At 40.6% G+C, this 19,770-nt stretch overlaps 1 protein-coding gene across 5 annotated transcripts in view; it reads right to left on the bottom strand.

The window, feature by feature from the left end:
* sema6cb (semaphorin 6Cb) overlaps positions 1–19,770 on the bottom strand; it is a 164,564-nt gene that overhangs the window by 67,226 nt on the left and 77,568 nt on the right. For all 5 annotated transcript variants that reach the window (XM_085176842.1, XM_085176841.1, XM_085176844.1 and 2 more), the window contains one exon: positions 2,159–2,361. In XM_085176842.1, coding sequence (XP_085032968.1) covers positions 2,159–2,300 — 142 coding nt within the window. In that variant the 5' untranslated portion in view covers positions 2,301–2,361. The remainder of the gene's footprint in view (positions 1–2,158; positions 2,362–19,770) is intronic.

The raw sequence follows: 19,770 nt of genomic DNA, 5'->3' as shown, positions 1-19,770 counted from the left end.
TTTATTCTTGAACTCTGTTGGAATTGATTTGCATGAGAAACTGTTTCTTATTTATCACATGCAGAGCCTTGGAGCAGCACCTCATTCACTGACTGAGATTTTAGGTTAACCTTAACAACGTCCCTCTTTTAAGGACAGTATCTCTTGATCGGCTGCCTCTAACATACAAAGGAAAAAGGTTGTGTGTGTAAGATGCTAAGATTAAAGAAAGTTCCTCTTTCAGACATCATACAGAACCAAGAATAGCAAAAAAGCTGCCGGAAACCAATCATGAAAATAGGTAGTGTAGTGTATGCGTCCTAAACAAGACTAGACATTTTATTAATAGCCTCATGTTCTGTATAACCTGTATGAGCTGTACTGGCTGTGGAAAACCTAAATATGCCCAACTTAAACAGCACGGTGTCGGTCAAAAACAAAAGTGTAAGAAAAATTATTTGTCCGCTTTCTAAAAGAAGGAGTCACTTAGGTATGATTTCATAGACTTCATCCTGACGAAGTACGATGATTCATAATGGATGTCTCAGAGTTGCGAGGGACCTTGCGCCATGCTGTCACCTGCTGGAACTAGAAGTGACAAATTGCTCTCATTACACCTGGGACGGAGCTCCACATATAGCACTATTAGCACAGCTATTTCTGCTAATGGTAGCGTTACTCTCTTCCAGATAGATCAATTACAGTGTGTGGGCCATGGTCTCAGCCACCTCTTAAATCAATTATGGGCCATTACATTTAGCAGCCAAGACCTCTTCTGTAGACCTTCCCAGTTATTGGGTGCCACAGATGGGTCCCTAAGGTGGTCCAACAGAGCAGTGTCTTGAGTGTGTTAGAAGTCTTCAAGAGTCTCTTAAATCAAAAACTTGCTGGTTTCCAGCTGTAGCTCTGAAGTTTTAATGTCTTGTGCTGTGGTAACATGTGGAGACGGGGTAATAATTCATTATTAGCTTCTATCGACTGTCATTGGAATATGGCTGAGACAGTTGTGCTATGAAGAGATGAAAATCTTTTGTTCGTATGAAAGATTACAGGAAAAAAAGCATTATTATGTGTTTGAATTAATTAAATTATGGTATTATTTTTAGGGACTGAAGAGCACGGACGATTCAGACATTAATTAAGTCAGGTGATATTAACTAAAACAGAAAAAAAAAAAACACTCAATAAAATCCATATTGTAGTCACTGTCTCCTAGGTAGGGACAAGTATTGATTATCAGTGGTGATCCAACTCTTTATCAGGAAAAAAAGCTCAGTATGAAAATTAAAATGAAGAATGTTTATGATGTCAGTAAACTAACCAGCTGTCACTTTCATTATAACAGCTGTATTGTGCATGCATACAGATGGGTTTTGTTTTGTTTTGCATAAAATACTGAAAAATTGCTCTTTTTGTAGTACAAGTTTGCCAAACTCTGATCTAAACCAAGAGAGGAAAGAAATATTTGCTGTGTTTATTTCTTGTTAGTGCTGTTTTTGCACACCAGTCAGTAGTTTTACACATGAAAGACCCACAGAGTGACAGCTGAGTCATTTTTCCTGCAACTGTTCATAGTCAGTGCTAAATGAAGCTACTGTGAGAAATTTGGCTGCTGACTTTTACACCAAGCTAAATAAATCAAACAAGAAGAATTTTTACATGAGAGCATTGTGAAAATGTTCTTTTTATGATATACTGCATACATTATTTACACACTCCAGTTGTATGCCACATACAATAAATGTTTTATTATTCAAAACAATGTTTAGCCTGTTGAACAGTCTAAATAGCCCAGCTGTTTCCTAATGTGAATCAGATACATGGGCAATAAAAATAAAAAATCAGCGCTACACACTTTACATCAAAATTATTCTACAAATTTGCTAAAAGTTTGCACCTCCACTCTGACTGAGACCTTTCTTAATCATGCATACTAAAACCGAAGTGACCTTATTCGACACCAAGTCAGCGCAGAGCTCAACAAATAAATTTAATTATAGCTGTTCCAGCAGCAGAATCAACATCTACAGATTTGCTTGCTGCAAACATAGCCTTAAACACATCCACCTCACTAAGCTATATCCCCCAGTGACGAGATATGCCTTAGTGACCCTCGCTCTACATTTACATGTGCTCCTGCAACAGAGATCACCATGGCAACAACAGATTTTGAACTTACTTTCTCTGCCCACGATGCTGATTGGTTCCAGGTCTTGGGGGAACGGCGTGGCTCCTGAGGACAGCTGAGCTAAGAAGGCGACAAAGGTGAGAGCCAGGAAGGCTGGCAGGATGGGTCGAGGCAAGACGACCATCAGCCTCATTTTGGCAGAGGGAGAGACCTCACCAGTAACACATGGCCCACAGCAGATTCACCTAACCAACCTAAAAAAGAAAAGGCACAGAGTTGGTGCATTGTTGTTATCAATATTACATCTGAGACACCTCAGTGTAGCAAAATTAAGACAGTCAGACACTATAACATGGTCGACTTCTAATATAGTAGCACGTATTGGATATAGATGCATTTTATAGAGATTCTAAATTAAAAGGCAACAATTACATAACTGAAGAATGACTAGAGTAATGTTTAAAGGTGGCATCTTAGTTCCTATTAGCATGCAATGCCTCATGCTAATGCAGTGATGTGATTGAGTGTCCGCCCAACCACTGATTTGTAAGACTGCAAATGCATTAAAAAAAAAGGCAGATGGAGTCAGAGCAAACCAGACGTGTGAGGGAAGCAACCAGGAGAGAAGGCAGGCTGCAGGACCCGGACCAGAAGGACACTTAAACATTCACTGCCCAACCGTGTCTTAGACACAATAAACACTCCTTGTTCAGCCTGACATGGCGAGATGTCCTCAAATTGTTTAATTTAGTAAAAGGTAAAAGGTCACTCCTGTGTATATTTAAATATCACCTCTAAAAGGTGGCTTGAACACATGAGCTTTGTGCAAAAACAGCCCATTCAACTGCAACGGTCACCAATGGTTAAGAAATATGAGGAGGCTTTAAAGACTTTCCATAACCTCATGAGCCACCAAAGAGAGCCTGAAACTGATGAAATTTAATAAGGATGAACAGGGTGAACATCTCTCATATACAACTATATGCTTTTACAGGAGGAACTAAAGGTGGAGACCATCAAATAAAAAAAATATAAAAAGGGGCAAAAACACAAAACAAACAAACAAAAAAGATGAAAACAGTGAAGCAGCAAGAACGTTCAACATTTCATATTAGATTAAAATAAACATTCACATGGATTTCTATTATGGTAAAGAGGAGATATGTCTGCCGCCACAGAGTTGAAAGTGTAGGAAACTCACTTGTGGGAATTTGTGCAACAACACAAAAGGCTAATATGTTTCCAGATTCTGCTACAAAGAAGATGATTGGCTTTTTCGAAGTGACAGCTATCTTTGGTATTTTTGAATTCTCCCATAACTTTCTATTTCTTTGTGATTCTTGGTGTCCACGCTGTGCTCACCCACCATGCAGGGTGGTGTCAATACCCAGTCAGCCTTTTAGGTCTCAGAGGTAAAAAGGTTTAACAATTCAGAAGTTGGAAAATAAATACAAATATTACTTAAGAATGGATATGTTAAGCTACAATGACAAAATATTTCATTATGCAGACTGCAGTGTATTGGTAAAGTAAAAAAAAAAGAATAGTAATGGGTAAAAAAATGAAATTGAGAATCAGTGCGAGAAAAGTCACAAACCCAAGCTGGAGAGCCTCGTAGATTTATTAAGTAATTTTCACAGATGAAAATGCACTCTCTAATCAATCACATAACGGGACCTTGTCTGCATCGGGCATCTTTTCAATACTGGCAAACACTGTTGGGCTTAGGTGTGGGTTAGTGTCCGAGAAAGCCAGGACAATTTCCTGGGCCATTATCGCAAAGGCTCAAATGGCTCAAAAGGCTCACTGTTTAAAAGCAGCTTTTAAACAGATATCAGAAAATGTTAACATGACCTGCAAGCAGATCTGCACTAAAGCACACAGAGTAAGGAAACAGATGCATGTGCCAGGTTGTACCATTCAAATGCTTGATACTTAAATAGTACAAAGACTTGCTGCATTTATCAATCTGAACACCTGCTGCTAAAAACATTCAAATGTACACAGAGCACGTCCTTTGGAAAAAAGTTGGGTGGTAAACAGAAAGTGATTCATTTGTTGTTGTGCGTTTGTTAGCATGAGAGAAGAACTTGTCTTGCATAATTAAAGGAACAACTCCGTAGCCGAACAAAGGGCGCTGCCATCGAAATCAAGATTTCAAAACTGAAAAGTCAAAGAAAGATGTAATAACACCACAAGCAGTATCTGTCAATGATCTCAAAAAACAAAACAAACAAAAACCATCAATGACAGCTTATCAAGTAAAGATGTTGCAACCTCATCCACCTCCAAGAATTCAAATCACAGATTATCATTCTCAATAAAGTGTTTGACAAAGGAGCTCTGAGAATATTTCCTCTTTAAAAAAAGAAGTTTGCATAAAAGTTGGACTCAAGTGTCTGTGTGGGAATTATTAACAGCTCCAGACATTGTACACAAGGCTGAGATTATGCATAAATGTTAATTTCCACATCTGTTTGATATTTGAGGAAAGAGACAGTAACAGATGGATGGAAGAGGGATTTGTCGAAACCAACTTCAAACTCTGATGACCTGCACTCCTTGCCAATTTATTGAGGGCAATGTGTCCTCTACAGGGGTTCTTACAAGCCCTCCCAAGTTTATGCACTGTGTCACTTGGCAGTGAGACTTGGGCCGCATGGTTTTAAGTGGGAGCAGAAAATTAAGTCAACAGAGACATGAACTGTCATCAATATTGATAATAGTGTGCCTCATTTAAATGCAGGCAGAAAGCTGCATTTAGCAATGAGGTCAAGCGATGATCACAACACCATAAATCGACGTGAGTAGGCGTGTGTCTGTTTGTGTTTACTCTGTGAATTACAGCAGCTTGTGTGGCCTGCCTTAGTAAGTATATGAGAGCGATATACCTGATGAATTAGCCTCATATGGTATAATTTGGCTGTTTTGTTTTTTTTTCTCCCAGCCAGCGAAGCAGCTATTTAAACAGATGATGTTATTATGAAGACAAATAAGTGAGAAACGTCGCTTAAAACGTCAAAAACATTCACGGCAGAAAAAGGCTAAACAAACTTTTGTCATTTAAACCGTTAAATTACCAATAAAACAGCCGAATGTCAAAATGTATCCACTTTTATCATGAATACGCAGAGCCGCACATAAACCTAAGCAGCGTGTCCGGGGAACACTATGTTCTTGTGAGAAAGGAAGGCAGAGATCATTTATTGACAACCTACTTAGCTAAAGGAAGGCAACCATCAGAGTGTGAAAACAAGACAACCATACTGAGTACAAGAGCTTATGCAAGACAAGTAATATACCCTACATGGTTTGTGCATACAGTATTAGCTTGTATTTAAGGTTGAGTTTCAGACTGTTGAGGACTTCATTATCCTAAACTGGTGCTGGAGACATTTTTCAAACTTTACTGCTAGAAGCTGTGTGACAAAAATAAATACTTGCAAATCTAGACAGAAGGGATTTGCTTTTATACTCATCGAGTGTATTGGATATATCGCCCACCCCTGCTTGAGCATATGGGAAAAGTAGAGCTCCTGGTTAGATTCCACCCACTATTTCCTGCATCACTCCACTTGTTCTTTGCTGTCTGCTCTCTACTGCCCTACAAAATAAAGGCTAAAAACTACCCCTCACCAAAAAATAAATAAATCTGATTTTTACCTTCAGATTTCAAGTGTGAAATACTGGCAAGCTCAAATCATACAAAAATATCCTCCACAAGCTGCTGAACTTTTAAGTTAAATGCTGGCAAATGAGGCCCCCCGAAGTAGCTCGCATCCATGAATCAATGTTGCACAAAAAAACATTTCAGTTCTGCACTTGAAAAAGATTAAATACTCATTTCTGTGCCGTGTACACTGTGCAGTGCATATCAAACATTTCACCTGATTATAAATTTGTTCTCTGGGTGTGATTTATTGTATGTGAGTCAGGCTCTGAATGCAGCATCATTGATTGTTTTAGAGACACTGCTTACCTGAAACTATGAAATCAAACATCACAGTATATTATATCTGTAGGAACTTTCTGGATGGAAGATATTGAAACAAGTTTCATTTTGGGATTTGTATCTAAAGTCAGCCTTACTAAAATTGTTCTCCTAGAATAAACAGTCTTTGGTGCTTCGCAGATGATTTCCTGCAGATAGACATTACGTACTGAAGGTCTAAGCTCTTGCCTTTAGTTCTGTTCCATCGCTGACATTGTTCTGGTTGTACAGCTTAAAGTAGACTTATTATGCCTTTCCCCATTTTCTCTCAAACAGACATCGTTTCAATAGTGGATTCTTATATTAAATATGGCCCAAGTTCCAAATAATGAGGTCAATATATTACACATAACTCATTTGTGCCAAAAGCACAGTCTTCAGTCTGCCCTAAAAGCTCTGTTTTCAACAGTTTTTAATGCCATTAGGTCTGTGTAACATCAAAAACAGGTGATATTGTTAATACGGTCCTCACAGCCACAGCTGTGAGCACAACCGCTAAACAGTTAAAACCTTCTGTTTACACGAGGCAGCTAATCAAAAGAAAGCTGGCTTAAAGGGAGAGCTAAAGCAGCTTGTTTTAGACAGGATGAACTGAACAGCTGCACCAGGGCTGGTTATGAGATAGATGCATATTTCCTTTCCAACTGCAAATGAAATCAAGCTACCCTGCTAAAGTCAAAGAAACATAAAGATATAGAAGTGGAAACGAGCATAATCTATACTTTTGAATCTGTTACACTAGCAGACGAAGCAAAGCACACTGAAAAATGTGTCTACAAATCAACTACCCTCTGGAACTCTGAGCTCTCTTAATTTAACCTAACACAAAGTCTAATCAGTTAATGACTTTCTGTGCAGTCTAAGGAGAGAGGGATAGCTGGTGAGCTGACAGCTGTCCAAAGGATATAGGCCAGTGCTGATCCTATTCCATGTTCACTCTCTGTGATCTAGGGTTTGATGGGAGGGCTTGGATCATTTTCTTTTTAATGAACTGGACGTGTTAAGCAATCTGTGAGAGACTGGCAGTTGGGCCTCTTTGGAGGGGTAAGTGTTTCTGGGATGCTGTGGCACACCATTGATAATCTGACATTCATTTGGATTAGCCAACAGCACTGCATCTGGATTTGTAAGATGAATCCACACAGAATCCAGGCCTTTTCTGAGCTAATGCATAAATCAGACTAAATCAATAAGAAATGATGACCTTAAATCATTGTCATGAATTGAGCCATGCAGTCATTTAAATTCATATATAAACTCCTGCAAGTAAATTTTTATGTTCCGCGTCCCCATTTGCCTGACAATAACTGTCCCGTAAAAAGTCACGTTTAAAATCGAAATTTCAATTTCATCCTCAATCAGCTGCATTGCTCCGTATGCACCTGTCAACTCCTGGGACTTCTGTTTTCTGACAACACCTGCTGCACAACTGAACAGCAGAACATAATCCTGATGCAAAAATCACTCTCTAATATTCCCAGACCTTACCGTGCTTCAGTGGTGGGGAGGCTAATCCACTCAGTTTTTGAAAGCCACAGAATTGAGTCTACCTTTCACCTCTGTGCGCTTTGATATCTCCGAGCCCCCTGGCTGTGAATCTTTTGTCTGAAGCCACACTAGTTTCTGTTCTCACATATTTGCAGGAAACACTGGTCAGCATAATGAGCGAGCATATCCCTGGACTCCGTGATAATTTCAGACACAATTAGCCACATTAGCCTCTGCTCTCAGCAGGCCGTTACAAAACAGGCTATTATTCTGGGTGCTATAATAACACCAAGAATATGGCTTCCACATGATAAGTCAAGTGTAGGGTATGTTTGAGGACGCTGTGTTCAAGCTTTACAGAGTGGTCACTTAGCAAGAGAGGCAGAAGACTAAGCGAAGAAAACAGACCCTGACTGCTGGATATACAATTAGGGTCGTGGTGTTATATTATTCATGCAAGAAGGCATATAGAGAGTTGAGATGCTTTAAGAAACATCAGTTTCCATTAGTGTATCTGTGGCACCCTTTATACCTCCATTAACCTGCTCCAACAACAATTAATCTTCTGTGATGGACTTTCTGTGCTGTTTAGAGATTTTACAGGGACACATATCTGAAATAAAATCAGATGCCCTAAATGAAGGGGTCGTGTTAAAAAAATGCTGTTTCCTCACATTTTTCAAGTTCAACTGCATCTGAGTTGTTTCATTTAAAATTCAATGACGTAATGTACAGAAACAAAGCTAGAAAAAAGTTGTCTCTGTCTAAATATTTATGGACCTAACTGTAAAATCCACATAATGAACAAATAAAAAATGTAAACATTTGAATGACAGACCATATTTGAGTTTTCTAGCTTTGTAAAACTAATGAATATTTTTGCCTCATGATTTTTATTTATTTTTTTGGTCTTGCTGTCAAAACAACTGCAGGGGAATTTTAATGTGACCGGAGGAAAAACAACACATGATATGAATGGTGTGCGGTGAGACAATCGTTTCATTGTTGAGTCCCGAGCCATATTGTCCCTCCCCAAACTCCCTTTGGAAGGTTCATCAGATCACCAATCTCATTGCAGTCCCATGACACAAATCACACAGCACATCACCATCTACACCGAGTTGTTTTTCTCAAGCACTCAAATCCTGCTCTTCCTGCATACTTTCAGATATTTCCACATAAAGCCACGGTTGACGTTCAAAAGCTGATGTGAAAAATAAAATGTCCTGAAAATATTCTTCATTGGAAATACTCTCTACAAATGTTCGAAGCAATGCTTTCCTCTGCCAGTTAGTTCAACTCTGCCCTGAACCCTCCCAGACAGAAGAAACTTCGCTAATTAGATTTCCAATGGCTCACCGCAAAGACGCCGTGGTTGCAAATTGGAATTGGGATCAAGGAGCCTTGGACAATAATTGAAAGAACAACCCCCACAAGACACATAGGTGGATTCAAGATTTTAGGTAGATGCTGCACATGGTACAAGCCAGTTCACTGTAGTTACAACCTAGATAAAAAGATCTTTAAACATATTTTAACACATAAAAAGAAACTTATGTTCATGTTTATAATGCCACTTTCATTATTAAATCAGACGTCCAGTGTTACCTGTCGCTGGCCAAGCAGATGCTATGTACAAAGACTTGACACAGCAGAGACATCGAAGAAGGGGTTCTGAATACAAACATGTCAGATAAAGAAACTGGGATTTTGGTGCTTTTCAAAAGGTCCTGCAGTGGCAAAAACCAGAACGGCTCGAGGGGATCAGTGTGGCAACATTTTAAAAAGTCCATTAGCATCACAGGTCGAAGAGGAGTGATGGCTGGCTTCTTGCATTTTACCGAGAATAGAAAATCAATGGTCCCTGTAGTCCTTTAGTTCTTGGATTAGTATGTCAACTGCCTGGTGTCAGTATAATGTAGTCTTATTCTCACAGTGTCTGCATTGTGCCATGGAAAAGAGAGGGCAAGATGGCATCCGGGATGAGACATGTCTGTCAGGGGAGGTTGGGACCCTCCTCGCCATCAATGCCACTCAGCCTGCTCCCAAGAAAGTGCTGCTTTAACCTCAGTGCCCGCAGAGTTCAGACAAGTGATGGGTTGTCCTGTTGCACAGGCCATCGATTGTCACCCCATGTCAGAAATCTCCATTCTCTTCTCATCGCAGAATCCCCACGGACGGAGTGTGGTTTGTACTTAAGCTTAGATGGTAGATCTTTAGAGAGCTGATATCAAAGTACAACCGCGCTGATGGAGAGAGAAAACAAACGTCTGGAAACTGTTTCCGCAATAAATAATGTACACTGTCAATTGTTCGAGCAAAAATGAGGATGTTAGCGTCTTACTGAGCAGCATGGATTCAATAGGAATGGATAGATGATGCTGGCTAACACCAATTGCTTTGGGCATCACTCTTGGAGAAAAGTAGCCCTGCCTGCAGTCAGGCCTGCTCTCAGGACTTCTTTCTACAGACATCAAGTTGGCCAGACTTCACACAGGGGGATCTATGCAGGACTCAGACAGTGAGACGGTTCTCTGATCGATCTGCAAAACCGCTGCAGGCAACATCCATCGTCTTCATGTCTATTTGCAATGGGCGAAAAAAAAACCCAAAGGGCTATCAGTGGAAGAAGGATAAGGCTTGCACCAGTGAAATCCTCTTCAATCGTCTCCCTCCTGTTAATTATTTACATTCATCTTCAGGGAGGCCTATAATTCCACTAGCATTCTGTGCTCCCTGTCAGTCAGGATCCACCTTCAATCTTCCGGAGTCCTTATGGCATTTAAATCGAGACTTACCTTGGGGTCTTCTAATCAAATAGATCATCTTAAAATATGCTGGGCAGCATCTGTGCTAACCTAGCTCCCTCATCTCTTTCTCCTCTTCGTATATAAAAGTGAATGTTAACTACCCCCTTCTCCTTTCAATCTCTCCGTCATCAATAATTCACAATGTTATTGAGAAACACTACCTGAACCCTGTATTGACAGAAATCCAAGCACTGTCATTCCCTCAAGGGCGTCATAATTGGATACCCCCAGAGGCCACTGATGAGAAATGCAGAGCAAAGGGGGAAAAGTGGGACGATTGTTGTTGTTTTCTCTATTTTGTGTTTCCAATTTTAAACTTTCTATTTCAGGAACCCCAGTCTGCCCTCACAGGTGAAGTCGGCAAACAAATCGAACAGAGGCCTTTCCCTTGACTATGTGTTTGAGGATCCCAATTATAACTACAAAAAGGAATCACTGAACTGTTGGTAAATTTATTTAATTTGCGTTTGCTTGTTTTAGGGGCAAGGGGGCTGACTTAAACACATTATAAAGGACAAACCAATTTTAATTGATAGCATCCTAAATGTTAAATCAGTGTTCTCCCTGTAAACTGATTCAACTGCATGGACATTGTGGAAACACAACACCTCTGTTCAGATGCTGTACATTGTTGTCTGCTCTGGTACTAAAGCAATGATGAAAGTGCTGATATAAAGGAGGAAAGAGCAGATATAATCTCCTGTCACAGTGCACTTTACACACCACCACGGTGCCTGCATCTGTCACGATTTGCACAAAACTGCTGACCTCTCGCAAGGGCATAAGAGATGCACAGGTGATCCAGGGAAGCAGCCAACAATCCAGACGGGATCAAAATAAGCTAATAAAATGCTTCAATAAAATGTGGTGAGAATGATGTCAGCCATTAAAAAGGTTTGTTGTTGCCAGGTGATGGGCATTCAGACCAGAACTAAAGCTAAGACGCCACTGCCTGTGCTCTCAGTCAAAGCAAGCCAGGTGGTTAAAAGCTTTGGTGATGTTTATGCATCCCCTAAGGTGAATAAACAAACTCATGGGAAGAGGAGCGCAAAGAGCTAAGAGGTTTGCCTGCAACCATGTGGGTATGCCTACACATTTATTTGTCATTTATTCATCTATTTATATCTACTTTTTTATTTTATATCCCAAGTTGCACCATTTACACCAAGCAATACGTTGAGAAGACTGTGTATACAGTTTTCTAGGGGGGTGACTTGGCAGGCTGTGATTCAGCTGTCACTGCAGTAGGCAGTTAAAAAAAAACAGTAATCCTAGGAAACAAAAGCAAAACCTCATGCATAAGCAGAAGTATGCCAAGCTGGCCGAAATCACAGCAAGAATGAGACTTTTTGTTGTGCAAACAGCAATACACATAATGGGTTAGAAGCTTATCTTGCTTATGATCCTATTGTGTACTCAACTGCTTTATTGCTAAAATAAAAAGCCAACAGTGACTGTAGAGTGGGCGTGGGCTTTTAATCAACAGTGTAGGAAAAATCTGCTCTGTCATCAGATAAATAAGCAGAGCGGTGAGGTTTATATAAGGAAGCTTGAATTTACCCCCATGAGGTACAAGTGTACATAAAAATCCTCATACTCATGGCTTTCTCACAACAAATGCAAAGCCATGAAAAAGACCTAGGCAATCAATACTTCAAAGGTTTTCCTTGACTTTTCATGATTTGACAAGACTCAATCAGTGCTAAAACCTGCACCACTGATAAAATGAGTCAGAAGATGGGCAATCTCTTTTTTGCTTGCTGTTGCTGAGGATGCTTCAACCGAGGACCACCACTGTAGAGGACTTCACAGTGGCTTTGTGTCCATTAACTCGGCAGCGGACGAAAAGAGAGTGCGAGTTCTCTATTAACACAGAGGTTCTTTGATCTCCATCTCCCCTGTGGTACCAATTAGTTTGCTGCACCGTTTGCATTTCAAACTCTTCACACTTCCTATTTTGAAAGACATCCTGCATGAATTATCAATCTACCACAACTTTTGTTCCCTCTTAGTAAAAAGTGAGGTTCGAGGGGGATCTTTTTAAAGTTCGGGTCACTCAAATGAGGGGTCGCCGGGAAAGCTGAGAGGCATAAGGTATCTGTTACTTGTCTTCCGCAACCAATCAGTGGTGTTTTCACCCCGTGTGGAAATGTTTTTATTTCACTATCATGCAATGAGGGGAGCGCCTGACCATTTCTCTTAGTCTTGACAAGAGAAGAGGTCACAATTTCAGCTGTGCCAAAGCTGATATTTATAGTCAAAAGATAAAACAGAGCAAGGCAGAGTAGTTGAGAATTGATCAAAGGAAGATAAATAGCTGTGAAGATTCTTCCACTGCCTTTATCCCTTGTTAGCGGAGGCAATCACACAACCGTCACCGAGAAGATCCATCGCCGTCACATTATCCCAACAAGATTACAAGGAATGGGGGGGGAAGCTAGCAAGGGAATGTGTGACAAAAGTACATTTTGTGAATTTTGGTTAAGGAAGAACAAAAGCAGCGAGCCCTGCTTTTATAAATGAATGATTTTTGCAATCTGACTGGTCGATGCTGATGAAGGGAAATATAAATCAAGGCTAAGAGTGAGGCTTCTTGGCGAGAGTGCTGCACGGAGATAATGGCATCATCATGCCTGTGTGGCTCACTGTTCCTGGGAAGATTAAATACTTTATCATTGTCTTTGGGACAAACATTCTCCGTACGCAAGCATGCATCCAATTATTAGATGCCTTTTCCACTCAAACCCAACATCCATGTGTCAGCTTCATCCCATACTAGGAGAAAAGGGAGAGATGAAAAGAGACAGCGGTCTTATCATGACAGTGCTACCTTTCAGGGCAGTAGCCCACGGTGGCAGCTGACCTCACTTTTATTACCACCGTCTCACACTGACGATATCATCTTAACACATACTGAAAGACCCAGAAGCTTTCAGGCTCAGTTTATCTCATTTTATGGCTGTAAAACCTCCATCTTGCCCAAGTCAATGGCCACGGGCTAGCATACACCAAGGAGCAGTGTGGCTCCTTTCACCTCATCAAAGGCTTCAGTGTGACATGGAACAAGAGAGGAAGTTAGCAGGATTTGGGACATCAAACATGGAAATGGGACATGAATAGTGACAGTAAAAAGACAGAAATCTCAATGAGGAGGAGGAGGAGGAGCTGGCAGAGGGGGAGATGGCAGTTTCTCACAGATCACTGATCTGGAATCAGATGCACAATCAATTCCACCACTCAGTTACAGGTTAGCAGGTCCTGCTACAACACCAAATTACTAACAGGCCTAAATTACTTTAATTATTACTTACAGTAGCCAAATGACACAAATGTATAACGACACTGGACACACTGCAATATACAACTAACCAGCTTTGGGCTCAATCCCTTGTTGGATGATTCCCTAAAAATTTCCATTGGGATTAATTAAGTACTTTGAGCATGAGCTACAAGAGTCAAAACAACACAACATAAGTGATGGAAAATTTCCAAGATTTAAGAAATGAGGAACTACTGATTGCAGTTCTTGACCTCTTTTTAGTAGAAACAGAGAATCTCATCTTTAGCGCTTTGCTGGGTTAAATGGGTTTTACCACAATTAAACCCTTAAAAGCTACAGCAGTTTTAAAAATAACATCCATCTAATGTCCCCTTGCAGCTTAGGTAGTCTCAGATGGATACACAAAAACAAAGTAACACTCATGTTAATGACTAAGACACTCCCCCAGTGTTTCTTTTAATGAAAACAGTGGAGGCCAAAAGATTCATCACTTCTGACAGAACACACGAATGTTTCTGCATGGCTAGATTGGCTGCATACATACATGTTGAGCAAGCTGACATTTTTTAGGATTCCTCTAACTCACAGATGCTACATAGCCTGAAAACAAGATGAAGTTATCACATAACTTGGCATTGCTCAGACAAATAGGGCTATTTAAAAAGCAACCTTTCTGCTTAGCTGATTAGTCTTCTGCAATAAACCTGGTGACAAATGGTCAGAACTACCTGCACCTCATGTGATCCAAGTAATTTTCAGGTCCATTGGAGGCATACAGTACATCACTATTGTTGGATCTCCTACAGACCATCTTTGTTGCACTCCTGAATGGGACTGTTGGCTGCTTGCATTCCTGCATGTGTCTGAGTTGTGTGTTAAAGCTTGGCTTGGATCTCAGTATAGATAATGTAGCCTTCCAGCACTTAAGGAGGATAAGCCCTTATCTCTGTCTAAATACCCACAAGTCATTAAAGGCAATGGGGCTCCCATGGAAGTCAACTAATTACAGTTCCAATCATCATTCTTCCCAACATAAAGATCAATGCATTGGGTATTGTATTTATGATGACATTTTCACTACCTTGACATAATTAACTCCTGAAGTGAGCATTAATCGTTATTTAAATGAGATTTTTTTACTAAAATGATGAGCTTAACTGAATTACTGAACACACATAGAAAATATGCCTCTTAATGTCTGCTGCCTGGTGTCTAATTGTGTGAAAATCCGTGTTGCCTTGACAGGCACATCTCTAAAGCTTTTCGAGTCAAGAGTCCTCGTACAAAGCTCCATGTCACCCCACAAATAAAACAACACCACTTCATTGAGGTAGATCAAAGTAGTGCATGTAGCATTCATCTGTCAACTCCCTCACCATTCCTCAGCTGAAGACTTCCACTCATCTGCATTTTTCAGTTTTTAGAGACAAGAGAAAAAACAGACACAAAGAGAATAAAAGAAGTTGAGAATAGACCAATTCACACTGGGAGGGTGGTGTATTAAAAAAAAGAAGACAGGAGCACATAAATTAAAAGAGAGAGACACACAAAGAAGGTGTTCTTTTACCTGCAAACACAGAGTCTGATTCTGCTTCCCCCACTGCCCCCTGCCCCCTCCATCCTTCCACTAGGCTTGACCAGGCAGCTACAATAATAGAAAAGCAGAGGGACAAACGGGGCCATCTATAAGGGAGCTAGATACTGGCATGAGCATGCAGTTGAGCCTGGGTGGTGGTGTCATTAAGTGTGAGTGCGTGATAAATGCACTCTGCTTGTCGTATTTGAGATTCTCATTAGTCTGTGTTCAGGAGGAGACCTGGGGCCATTACTCTTGCAGCTGCCCTGACATGAGGCTGAAGGTGTCTGTATATGAGAGCAAAAGAAAGTGTGTACTTCGAGAGGGATTCTTGTATACGTAGAGGCATTTTAGGTGATGTATGACACCTTTTGGTAGCCATAGTCAAAGGTCCTGTGTCCTCACACAACAGACAGGCATGCTGATCGTATGACTTGGAAGTCTCAATAGTCATAATTCACGTTCTTAATTATCACTTCCCACTGTGGTTTCTATTTAAATAACAAATTGGTCTTTGGTGAATATATTTTGTGTCACCTTTATACTATGTTAAAGGTGATACGAATTTCTTTTCATGTCTTATAATCTCATAATGCAAGTGAGCAAAGAAACAGCAGAAATAGAAGCGATTTAAAATATTTTCTATGTTCCCTGTTTAATTTTTTTAACTAGATTTAGAGTAGACACGCTACATTCACCATTCCTGGTGTTTTATGAAGAGAAAACCACTGGCATGGTCCATAGGTATAAGTGGTGTGATGACTCTCCATATCATTTCAGAGATAAAGAACAAGACATTAGAATTTAAATCAATGTAGTTTGAGGTAAAATGGCCTTCATTTGTATAGCGCTTTTCTAGTCCTTAAGGACCCCAAAGCGCTTCACACTGCATTCAGTCATTCACCCATTCACACACACATTCACACACTGGTGATGGCAAGCTACGTTGTAGCCACAGCTGCCCTGGGGCGCACTGACAGAGGCGAGGCTGCCGGACACTGGTGCCACCGGGCCCTCTGAAATATGGGGTTAGTATCTTGCCTAAGGATATTTGGCATGCAGCCAGGAGGCAGCCTGGGATCGAACCACCGACCTTCTGATTAGTGGCTGACCTGCTCTGCCACCTGAGCTACAGCCACCCAGGTACCATGTCAATATTTGCATCCGTCTTGCATTTTCCATGCAATCCCACCACTAACATCCCTGGGAGCATTCTCAGCCCTACTCACAATTCTCCTACAACATAAATGAAGACACAGGATCAGTCCAACCACAAACATCTCAAAATCTGATGCTACGCGTTAACTTATTACAACAACAGCTTATTATAACAACAGCTGACTCGTTAAACTTTAAACTGTGTTTAAAGACCACGGTGTATGATAAACTACTTTTCCTATGAGTAATCATGAATGTTACTTCCAAACAACCTTAAGTGGTACCTATAGGATAATAACTCTTCCAGCTTCTTTCGTATAATGATAGCAGTTAGCTATTATCTAGAAAACACAGTATGTGCAATAGTACTACATGAAAATGTATTGTAAATGCTGCCTGTGTCGCAAACTAACATAATGGCTGCTCAGTACCTTTGAATATAAATGTGTAAAAAGGCTATATGTCCCCAGGAAACATTAGCATATTAGCTGATGCTATGTAATAATATATGATTGCACATTTTATTCAAGTTTATTTTCAGTTTGACGTGGGAGCCAAGAAGAGGTAGCTTCCACTCTAGCTCGACAGCCTGCGTCAGTGGCTGTTAAAGTCGTCTGGACGTCTGGTCCAATCAATACACAGAGACAAGCATCTGCCCAGGTCTCCTGTTACTGTACCTCTGTCTTCATAGCTGTCTCAGGCTGTTTTCCAGACGACCATGTGCTGCTGGCTCGGCAATGAGACTTATCAGAGAATAACACAGGTAATGTGATGCCACACAGGCCGGCCGCTGACACTTTAATTTGTCACTGGCGATAGGGTTTGTCAAACTATTCCTGGAGTTCATCAGCCACCTGGCCTTATTTGCTCACTCTGTAGATGACTTTTCAGCCCTCTTGAGAAATCCTATTCGACAATGACCTTGATGCTCAACCGCTGCATATTTTTCATTATGTACGAGCCTCTGCGGAGCGAGTGCCATGTTGTTCTTCAATTGAAGAATATGGGCTGGGTACTGATGAAGCAGTATGAGAGCTATAAAATCTGATCCTCTTTCAGTAACTGACATCATTGCTTGCCTGAAAAAGAAGAACAGCAATGAGACTGTTCAGATCTCAGAGGTGTAAACTCTCGGAAGATGAAAGCAGAGAAAAATTTGAACTCTGATTCAAACATTCAGGCAAGTCAAAATGAAAAAAAAAATTAAAGGTAAATAAAGAGACAGGTAGACTATTTCGAGTCTAGGAGAAACTCACTGAGATGACTGTAAAGTTTCTCAAAAATATGCATGAGCTAATTTAAACGCAAACCTGCACACCTCCAGAGGGACAGTGAAAGTGTTCGCAGGTTATCACTAGAGGAATATATCTGCATTATTTCTGAATCTTTGGTGCTTTTAACTTCATAATTTTTACAGTTCCTTTGATTTAAAAGTTTGTACATTTCTAAGCTGTGACATATTAACAAACACAAGTGTTATAAATGCATTTTTATGATTTGCATGTAATTAGAGCAAAGTCCATCCAAAGTCCAACCGTTCGCTGAAACAGTGCAACAATTCCCCGAAAGTGACTTGAAAGTATAAAACAAAAAGTCTGAGAGCAAATGCAAGCACTCTTGATGAACTCTTATGTGTATATGAGGAAGAACAGTTGCCATTTGTCTTTTTATGTTTGTTTATAAGTCTTGGACATAGATTCACAGTATGGACCCAAACCTATAAACACTCTCTACAATGTGAAAACTGAATACACTGAATTTTCAAACTTTGGACACTGGATGGAGGCCAGGCAGAGGTTTGCAAACAAAAACGACTTTAAAGAAATTGCAAAAGAGGTCCATATTTACTTTCCCTAAAAGGATCCATTAGCCAACCTGAGAGTTGTAATACAAAATTCCCTAAAGCTTAAACTTGGACCAGGGGTCAGATGAAGGCCATAGGCTGCAGGGCTCAAAGGTATACAAGAAAGAAACATGCCTGCTTCAACAAAGGGCATTCTGAAATTATTAAACTCTAACCTGAAGTCATCTAGCATACCCTTAAATTCCAATTTAACATGTTCAGTCATTTTTTGATTGCAGTGCAGTGCTATGTGTTGCACCCCAATCGACAGCTAAAAGCCTAAACACAAATGAGGACTTTCTGCAGCAGAGGAATGAGGCAGATTCACTTTAATCTCCATGACTTTACTTCCTTGCTTCTGTCCCAGGGATTTGGTACTACAGATCTCTTTTTTCTATGCTTAAGCCCTCCGGCCATATGCTACTGCCGCCCAGACTGTGACACAAAAGGCTTTTAATCAGTCTTCTCAATAACAGAGCACATTCTGTCATTAAAAACACAAGGCTTTGAGGCTTGCTTCAGTCTCTCCTTCAAGTCTGTTGGCTGAAGGCAGGTCTGAGATGCTACATCTATTGCAGTTCTGTGGTTTTCTGATCTACTTGCAGTGGCTGAGACCTTAATACTGTCCACAGCACAATTCTCTGTGTTTCAAGAAAGACCGTAGCTAGACTACTCAAACTCTGAAGTCCATAATCGCCAACCCGAACCCTTTTTTTTGCTTGCACACACTATACACCCTGTTGCAGACAAACCTGACACAAAAAATGTTACGAGAAACTAAAACCTGTAGCCTGTATATTCAAGGATTTCCTGAATTAGAACAGGGCTTATGTGACAAATAACCTATAGCAACCCTAGAATAATAACCATAGAACTAGAGCTGGGCGATATATCGAGTTTTTAAAAAATATCGATATATTTTTATACGAGATATAAGATGTGACAATATCCTTTATATCGATATAGTCTATGTTACGTTATAACTATACTTGTGGAGCCGCAAGTTTGCCTCTTTTTCGTCCACTTTTGTCTTTACGCAACATTACTCGGCCTCGCCTCTCCTTCACTGAACACAACTCCCCCTCCTCCCCCATCGCTTCACCTGCAGGAAGCGACAAGATGGACACGGCAAATCTCCGTTAACGAGTTACTGCGCATCGCCTCGTGCATTGGGCTGGACGCCGTCAACGTGTTAGCTAGCTAACCACGCTAACGCTAACGCCATGCAGCCCAGAGGCGCTGCACAGCCTAAAATCCTTTCATTTTCTCAAAAGTTGACAGCGCGCCTTATGTATGAATTCTGGTTGTGCTTGATGGCCGCGAAGCGATTTTATGTGGTACACAGCGCTCAGCAATCTGTCAAAAAATGTTTTAGTACGACTTTGGTAAGCTACGGTGCTGCACCGGTTGATGGATTGTCAGAGCATTACGGCTACCGAGGAGCCTCGCGGAGTGATACGTACTGTGCTTCAACGTAATATTACCCTACTGTGTATAAGGACCATAAATGGCACCTG

This window comes from Neolamprologus multifasciatus, chromosome 11 (assembly GCF_963576455.1).
Source record: "Neolamprologus multifasciatus chromosome 11, fNeoMul1.2, whole genome shotgun sequence".
Lineage (NCBI taxonomy): Eukaryota > Metazoa > Chordata > Actinopteri > Cichliformes > Cichlidae > Neolamprologus > Neolamprologus multifasciatus.
Note: the sequence above shows the minus strand (reverse complement) of the source record. Positions and strands in the feature narration are given on the sequence as shown.